The sequence below is a fragment of the Fulmarus glacialis genome, unplaced genomic scaffold (genome assembly GCF_000690835.1).
Source record: "Fulmarus glacialis isolate BGI_N327 unplaced genomic scaffold, ASM69083v1 scaffold46027, whole genome shotgun sequence".
NCBI classification, from domain to species: Eukaryota; Metazoa; Chordata; class Aves; order Procellariiformes; family Procellariidae; genus Fulmarus; species Fulmarus glacialis.
Genome location: NW_009224697.1, coordinates 26,061 through 35,130, shown reverse-complemented (window position 1 = coordinate 35,130; position 9,070 = coordinate 26,061). Strand labels below are relative to the sequence as shown.

The 9,070-nt window shown below is 37.2% G+C and overlaps 1 protein-coding gene across 1 annotated transcript; it reads right to left on the bottom strand.

The window, feature by feature from the left end:
* Window positions 1-2,496: 2,496 nt before the first annotated feature.
* Window positions 2,497-8,628, bottom strand: FAM150A (family with sequence similarity 150, member A; the record flags this gene model as incomplete). Its single annotated transcript, XM_009582215.1, has 3 exons — window positions 2,497-2,561; window positions 4,885-4,965; window positions 8,575-8,628. Coding segments are annotated over 3 exons (200 nt in total), but the record flags the coding sequence as incomplete, so codon positions are not given.
* Between the last annotated feature and the right edge of the window lie 442 nt (window positions 8,629-9,070).

The window sequence follows — 9,070 nt, the reverse complement described above, 5'->3', positions numbered from 1 at the left end:
GCGCGGCGCCGGCCCCCCCGGCGGCCTTCTCCAGGGTCCTGAAACCGCCCGCGGCGCTCCCCCGCCGCTCCCCCTGCAGCTTGCGCTACCAACTCCCGTGGGAAGATGGGCTTTTCCCAGGCAAAACTTCAGTTCCAAGAGGAAAAGACCGCGTCTCCTTTTTGTACCCGGGCACTTACAGGAGCGGGAGGAAAATATTCGCATAATAGCACTGCAGTTCTTTTTTATGAGGAAAACGCAGCCTAATTTAGTCCATGCAGGAGAAATGCTTAAAAGTAGTTCTCAATCCTTCGAGAGGGAGAACCTCCTTCTTCAAGGCAACCGAGAATTCCAAGACTCTCTCAGATGTTAAAGCAAAGGCAAATTCCCTTACAGTAAACAGGAACTACGACCCTGTCCTCTCTAAGCTAGTGTGAGGGTGGTGAGGAAAACAGATCCTCTGTGCCAAAAGATGGAGTAGAAGCAATCACAGAATCATGCTAGAAATGCAGTGTTATTGCGGGATGAGCACATATAACTCCTGTGCTGCCCTGTCTATTTGAAGGGAAGAGAGAGCAACTCCTCCCACCTTTCACCCTTCTCAGGAAAATGTTTCCATTCCAAGAAGATATTGGATATGAGTAAACATGAAGACCTGAGCCTGACTTATCTCTAGGGGAAACTAGCCACTCTATCTACTTGGTGGAGGAACAGGGTGAGGGAGCACAGAGGCAGCTGGGAAACACTCAGATCATAGCTCTACTTTTTCCTATGCTTTCTTTATTTTTAACAAAGCAGAGAGAAAGTCAGCCTAGATACAACTTTAAGTGAACACAGTGCACACGAGCTGCTAACATTGCTTACCATTTAGACCCTCCCTTCCCCACATGTCATCTCTTTGAGTGTATTTTTGGCAGGCAAATTAGAACACCTGGATTTGCAAATCATAGCAACTTTTGATCCTTTTGTATTTTAAAGATGGAAATAGGATGAGATAGATGCTTCTGTACTGTGGATATGGAAGCAGATCTTTGACTCATCCTCTTGAAAGAAAAGGAAAAAAAAGTATCGGAACACCCAGAAATCTTTCTGGAACCCCTCAGCTATGAACCCAGAGGTGTAAAGGGATACAGATGAGGGAAAAACACAGACTGAACAGATGAAAGTGCAGAAAATGAGAGTGTGCTGGGATGTTTTAGAAAGCTGAGATTTGAAAGAGAACACTAACAAACAAACAGGAATTTCAGCACCTCAAAAAAAAGATTTTTAAAAATGGACATTCAGAGAAGGATTCCTGCCCTTAGTCATGAAAAGGAGATCCTGGCAAAGTAATGAGATCCCTGGTCAGTCTCTGGTTCAGTGTTCCTGATATATTCGAAACCATCTGCAAGACCTGGAAGGCAGGGGGCCAAACAGACTGAAAATAGTTAAGAAAAGAAAAGAAGAAAAGAAAGAAATTATGTCATTTCTTCTCAGCACTGAAATATTACCATATTCTTCAAAGCATTTTCTCAGAGCCACCAAAATGAATCCCACCTCCACTTGGAAATCAAATCAGCTAACACTGACTCATATCCTACTCTTCCTTTCTTATTCTTGATTAGTATGAATTGAAGTCTTGATGCAGGAAGAAGTGACATACACAACTCCCCCAAACTCCAAGCTTGCAATATTTGTCAGGAGGAGGTGGTGAAAGGAAACCATCTTTGAAGAAATCTAAATAAATTAAATTCACTGATTTTATGTATTTTGTTGGTCAATAATAACCAGTGCAGTTTTTCAAATTACTGTTGGAAGTGTAACCATCTTATTGATATTCAAACAACTGGAGAAAACAGCTCACTTGACGATCTTCCTTTTATCAGTGACAATGCTGTTTAATTAACACATTTAACATGCTATTCATAAGTGAGAATGGACTGGTTCCTTCCACAGCCTGTTACTTGAAGCCTTTAGCTTTGTCACATCTTTATGTTCAGTTTACTTCCATCACCATGAAGTGGTATTAACTTTAGAGAAATTCTCAGGAGACAATCTGGGAATGAAAAGTGGTCCTGAAGATGAATAAAGTGATAGGGTATCTATGAAGATTGCACTGGCAGACCTGAGACCAAGACATTCTGCTTCTTCCATGGATTAACAACAAAGCCCTCTTCTGTAAGGCCTGAAATAAATGTATTCATGAAGTCCTCATGCATTTTTCTTTCACCAACCAGACTCTTTCTTAAAATTTTGAACAGTAAGAGGTCACCCAGTGCATAATTACAGACTATGGTGCCACAAGTGACTTGTAGGAAATTACAGTGGGCCCTATCAGAGGTATCTGCGCTTCTATGTATTTCCATGAGGAACTGGTCAGTCCGTACAGCAATGCCAGAGCTGCATGCTGATGCACTCTGTTAATACCACATTTCTGTATGCACGCCTGATAACAAGGTACAAGTGTGAAGTAAATCACTAGACCATTCAACAAGTAAGAAAATGAGCGGAAAAAATTATACTTACATAGCAAACATCCTAGGACTGTGTACACAAAGGGCTCATTGCTAATCTCGTTAGCAACCTTGCACACCTTTTATAATCTATAAAACAAAATCACCCACAGCAATAATGAATCTCAGTTGCCAGATACCCTCAAAAAACTGCATAAAATTATATGTAGAATTTGTACGAGAATTTCACTCTACACAGTGAAACCATTCTCTGATGGAAATTCATGAAATCACGTGTACAAGATGCAAAATTAGATTGTACCTTATCCTAGCCAGGGCTCTAGAGGAAATGTGAGTGATGGTAGCAATTAATTTTCTACCAGGTAATCTCCTCCTAAGATGTAGAAGACCAGGTTCAACTCCCAACTTCACCTGAAGTAATTTAACTCATTAACTGGGAGGCTATTCTAACCAGCAGACTATGAGGTAGTTTGAGGTCAGGCTCTTTCAAACTTCTTATTGTTCCTCTTAGTATTAGCGTTGATGGAAATCTGTATTTTCCATGTCTAAGTACATCTCCTAACCATCAGACTAGAGATACTAGTGTCCCACTTGCTATCTCTCTCTCTCTGGTACCCTTGGTTCAAATGACCACTTGGTTCAAGTGGCCCATGAGCCACTGCCATCCTTTCCAATTGAAAGATCTAACTATTTGGTAACAAGAAATACCTAGGTGCAATTTTCTTCTCTTGCTTGATAAGTATTTTAATAAAACTTAATAGAAATTGTGCCAAACAGCAAGAGACTGAATGCTAACCTGGGTTCAGTTCTTCAGGGAATGTTTGTACAGAATATAACCATGTCAGCAGGAGAGGAAGTAACTCATCCTCAGACATCCTATGGTGGCTAAGGTGTCCCTGAAAGAAAATATCAAACCCCTCTAAAGAGATAGAAAAAGATCCTGGTTATGATCAGCCTTAATAGCTATTGTAAACCCTGAGTGCTGGATAAGGTGGAGACAGTTCTGAGGATTTAGCTCTCCCTTTTCGATCAACACTTCAGGTTGAATGAAACTCATTGTCTGCTTTGGGTTTGGTTGACGTAAAGGAGAAAAAAGAACCTGATTTGGTTTTAATCACATTTTTTATTTTACATTTTGTTTTGATAGTCGAACTTAAAAATCAGTTCTTCACACCATCCTAACCACAATCGTGTTTTTAAATTTAGAGAAAAGCTATTTAATTATAAGAGAAATATTATGACTGTGTTTCTTCATAAATAAAGTGAAGCACTCAGGCAATACAGGGGACTCCAAATATATACTGGATCCATGTATCAAGGCATGCAATATGCAACATGCATAGTATTTTTATTATGCAGCATGTAATAGATATATGTCTAGCCTACTCAAATGTCTACTCACAAAGCTATATGTATACCTTTTGAGGATCAGATGTGGATTTCTACATTCCAACTTCTCATCAGAGTAAGGGTGGATGGAGACAAGGGCTGCTCCAGCCCCTTTCAAAAGCCAGATCCTCTGAGGTGCTGAGCTTTGGGAAGAGAGCATCTCAGCTGCTCCCACAAAGTGCTTACCATCTTTCCAAGTGATGCAGACAAGAAGTGTCATTATTTTTTCGTGTTAAATCCTGATAAATTTCCAAAGCACCCTGGTCCATAGTTTGTACTTACACATCACTAATGAGATTCACCTTTTCTAATTAAATGTATTGCTTATTTTCCACTCACTTTTTTTGAATTGTCCATTGCACTAGAAGTAACTTCTTTTTAAGGGATTTCCATTTTGTTTGGGGTTTTTTGTTTGTTTGGTTTGGTTGTTTGTTTTATCCATTTAATAACATCTTAGGACAGTTTTATTTTTCAGTCTCTCTGACAAAATTACATTCAGGCTGTGTTAAAGCAAAACTTCTGTAGATCTCGTACTGGAATATTGCTTGATAAGAACTGCATGTATCAATAACAGAAATGATGAATTAATTGATTTTATGTTCTCTAACAATGGGCATATAATAGAGAATTATCATCACAAACTGAAATGTACTAAAAAACCAAGATATAACCATACTATTGAGCGTTAAGAGAAGGTAGAGAATGGTTCAGATTTTATCTTATTGCACAAATTAATAAGTAGAGGTAAAGGAAGCAGGAAGGAGAATATGGCTTCATATCTGCCCTCTGCACAGGCGTGCCCAACTGGTTTTTCAGAGTGTAGTTTTCATTTCATTTATGTTAGTGTCACTTTGAAGGAACTCCATTATACACAGCTGACTGCAAGTGCATTAATAGAAAATCTTTGTATATTAGAAGACCTTGGGTATATTTTGTAATATAGTGCTAAAGTAAAGAGCAACAGTTACAAAAGGACCAGCACATCAAACACTTAGTTGGAAAAGTAGGTTGCTTTTAACAGGTATCACAGCTAGTGTTACAAGGTACTTGAATTACTACTTACAGGCTGGCGTTGAACAGTCCCTTGTGTTGTGATACAGTCGATGAAAGTGCTTGCTACACTCTGATGAAAATGTGACTGGCCCTGTTTGAAAGTAAGCAGGAATTAAACACATGCTTTCAATGTCACTGCTTTGCAGCTTCAATGAATGATGGCAACCCATAGAATTAAGTTCAGTTTTGGGGGGCTAAAATTACATTTAGTCTTTTACTACACCTTAAACAATTATGATGCAACACAAGTATAACAATGCTACTGAAATAACAGAAAGAAATACTATTGCTATGCTATTATGCTCATGATCTGAATAACAGAAAAATGGCCCTTGGAAATGATGGACTGGCTTAGCCTTGAAATTCCAGTAATTTAAAATTAACAATAAAATTTCTTATATGGTGAAAAATAGAATGGTGCAACTACAACAGAATTTCGTTTACTCAGTAGTTGTCAGTAGTCTAACGTAGAAGGAATAATGTAGATGGAATGCGGATATTATTTCTGAAGATAAATAAAAGCAACATTTCAAGCAAATATGGGTTTCTAACCCTGGAAAGATGAAGTAGTTTCATGTACGAATGCTTCTAATTTGCACACAGATGGTTTATGAAGTTCTTAATATACAATGTGGGTGTTGAGGAAAAAAAATGACGGCTGAATAACATCTAGGAACCTGATCTCCTGTTAAAGTAGTCCTAGCAAGAAAGGGTGCAGATTTGCAGAGGGCAGCATGTGTTTCAACATTTGGGTGAGGCAAATCTCTAGGTGCCCAGGGTGTGGTGTGCTGTGTCTTTGTTCTTCCAGCCTGTGCTCCCTTCTCTGCCCATGTTAATATTTGATAAAAATATATAGCTACTGGTCTCCAAAACATGGCACAAAGGTAACAAGTTGCCAAAGAGCCATTCCATAATTGCTGATGGCCCCAGGAAGGTATTACTGATGGCATCCAAGTTGAAAAGGAGAGCAAAAATGTAACCTGCTCAGCAATACTACCACTGACAGCTGGGAACGAGTTTCCTGTGATTTGGACAGAAAACACTGACATAAATTGACACTAACTGAACAAGACTAAATTTAACTTGCATCCTCTAAATTCAGCACAAATAGGAGCCCTGAATAAGAATAGCTTGTTTCAAGCAATGCTACAAAAGGATTCACACTGTGTTGACTAACTTTCCTGTCAGAGGACGATAGCACGCATTTCAGAGCAAAAATTATTTATAACTTGAAAGGTGGTTTATCAGCCTGGTAAAACATAGCAAACCAATTGTCTCTGCATGGTGGAGCCAAACTACCGAAAGCTTGAGAGAAGATTCCTCTCTATGACAGTGAACACACTCGAACATCAGATGTATTTTACAGTAATATGTGGATTTCATGAGATTTTTCAGCCATGAATAAGCTTTCAACAAACTGACAAAGCAGCCTTTGCAACTTTGAACTGGAAGGTTGTTGTCATTTTTTTATCTGAGTGAGTAATCAGGCTCAAGAGAAAGTACATAATTTGAAATTATCCAAGATATATGGAGATAACATCAGCTTTTGTCACTAAATAAATTCTATGTCCCTTCAGTTAATATATGGTTTTCTAGTACTCTTCCTTGCCATCAAAAACAGGTTGTTAATTTTATTTGTGCCTTACAGAGCACTCTGTGTCAGTTGGCTTTTCAAGCTGAATTGATAGATAGCTTTATGACTCACATGTTTATTTATGATTTTTCCTATAGTCGAGGACTGTTACATATGGTTCTTATTTGGCTTTAAAATGTGTCTACTATTCTTGGCATACTAAAAGCGTACAATAATTTTCTTAACCCTGAAACTGTAAAGATAATGGACTGTAAAGATAATGTTGATTTCCCCTTTTCTTGTCTTTCACAAGTTCATTAGTTGTGACTGTTCTAACTCTTGAACTGGTAAGGACTATATCTGAACAGTTTACTTAACTAAAGTTGATAGAAAGAGGATTATGATTTGAACAGAATCAAGAAAAACAAAGTTAGGCTGTATTTTAAGAAAAAGCCTATGGATTACAGGACTTAATAAATCTGTGGAAAAGGAAAAAATGGGCAGAAAAACCCATCACTGAAGATCTTAAGAGCATAATTTAAAAAAAAAAAAAAAAAAGAAAAAAGATGTATGCAGAAATTCTGAGCCAACAAAGAAATAAACTTCAACAATTTTGGAATGAACTTGCTTTCCTTATTCATTCCAGCTAATGTTAGTCAAATAATTTCAGCAATTTTGATGGCAACTACTCATGCAGAAAAGGATATTAATTTAATGAATGGCTCCAGAAACAGGCCTTCAAGTATTTTTTGCTCTTTTTCTTTTCTATGATTTAGTATTCTCAAAATACCTTCTGTAAAACTCATGGTTATTTTTCACTTTTGTTTTTGAGTAATGAAACTTGTTCTGTCTTCATTATTTAGCTTCCCCAGATTCTTTGTTGAGCTTTTTCATGGTAGCTGAGCAGTTTCCAAAGTTAAAAATGAATGGATTTAGTATTAATATAAGCAAATCTTTCTTGTCTGTCCTCCCCAGGAGAGGAATTTTCAGTATTCTTGTGCTACGTAGGACAGCCTAGTTGGAATCTATATGTTCTTTTCATTTCTGTCTCATATGGACTGAAAATGGTAAGATTCATAATTACTCTTGTTTATTGCAAGAGTGAAGGGCCAGCTGGGTGTTGCACGTTTCCGTAGATGCTGTTAGGCTGCAGTTAGCAGTTGGCAGAAAGATCCTTAAAGTTGTGCTTATCCTAAAGGTTTAAGAACATCTCCCCCATGCAAAAGAGATAACAAATTCCCTCCTTTCTTGCCAAGGACCATCTGAAATTTCCAGCAAAGAGGAAATGCATAATTATTTCCAATTCTCTTTTTCATGCTCCAACTGCCAACTATTTCTCTAGTTTTTAGTTTCACTAATCCAAATAACATTAAAAATCACCAACAGATTTGCAGTGTCATACTCTGAGACCTTCACTTTTCTGAATTACAGAACATTTGGAACTGGAGACTAAAGAAACAACGCAAGCATCTTGCTGTTGGCAACTCTTTTTGCATATATTCAGAGGGTACAATATTTTTCTCAGTAGTTACCAAACAGAGTCCCAAAGGTAAGTAAGTGCATTTTACAACTCCACTTCAGTTTTCAAGTAAGTACTCGACTGTAATCATAATAAACTTTCATATTTGAAATAGCAAATTATTTTTCTGTTTCATTTACACTAATTTAATCCTTCCTTGTTGTATTTGTTTCCCTTGATAAAATAAGCATCTGCATGTATACCTCATGAGACAGAAGACAAAAAGTGTTTCCCTGATATAGTGAAAATTTACATGGCCACATAGGTCTGTTTCTGAAAGACATGTGGAGTCCAATGAGAAGTTTTAACATTAGTGAACTTGAAAATAAATATGGCAAGCAACAATAGGATGATAAAAATGAAACAATACGTTTTAAATAATGTTTTAACTTACCATGTTTTGAAAATTATTTTAGGCTAGATTATTCAAAGAGAGTCAAACTTCAACATAATTAGAGTTCTTTAAAAATGTCTAGTCCTAAAATATGCAAATTTAACTTCACAAATATTAAACTTGGTGCAGAACCTCGAAAAAGCTAATGGTGTGATTCTTGTGGCTACTTAGAATATGCATCTGTAGGAAAATTAAGAGCAAGCAGCTGCCTTACCTGTAAAATGTTTTATGAACTTGTCTTTTAGACTGGAATCTCTTGGAAAAATTTCTGAGGAGAGAAGAAAAAAATTGTATCTATGTAGTATAGGAATTACAGTAAAAGCCCTGAAAGCATAATATGCCAAGATGTCTGCTGTAAAGAGACCAAATAGTTTCCCAAATTAACTATGAAATTAATTTTCATAGTGGGGTGTGTGTGTGTGTGGGTGTGTGTGTGTAAACAATATTGTGAAATGTTTCAGGTAATTCACAGATGAACACCCATCGGTCTTCCTACAATACACACTATCAGATTTTCTGACAATCGTTTCTGCACATCTTAGGTCTGAGTTGGGCTATAATTTTAGAAAGACCGTAAATAATATAAATACGTTATCATGTTATGATAAGTATTTGAGTACCTGAACTAATTATGTAAAATATCTAGATAAATACAAACCAAATATCATATTTGGGGTTCTGAAATAACAAGTACCTGAAGAGAAAAGTCT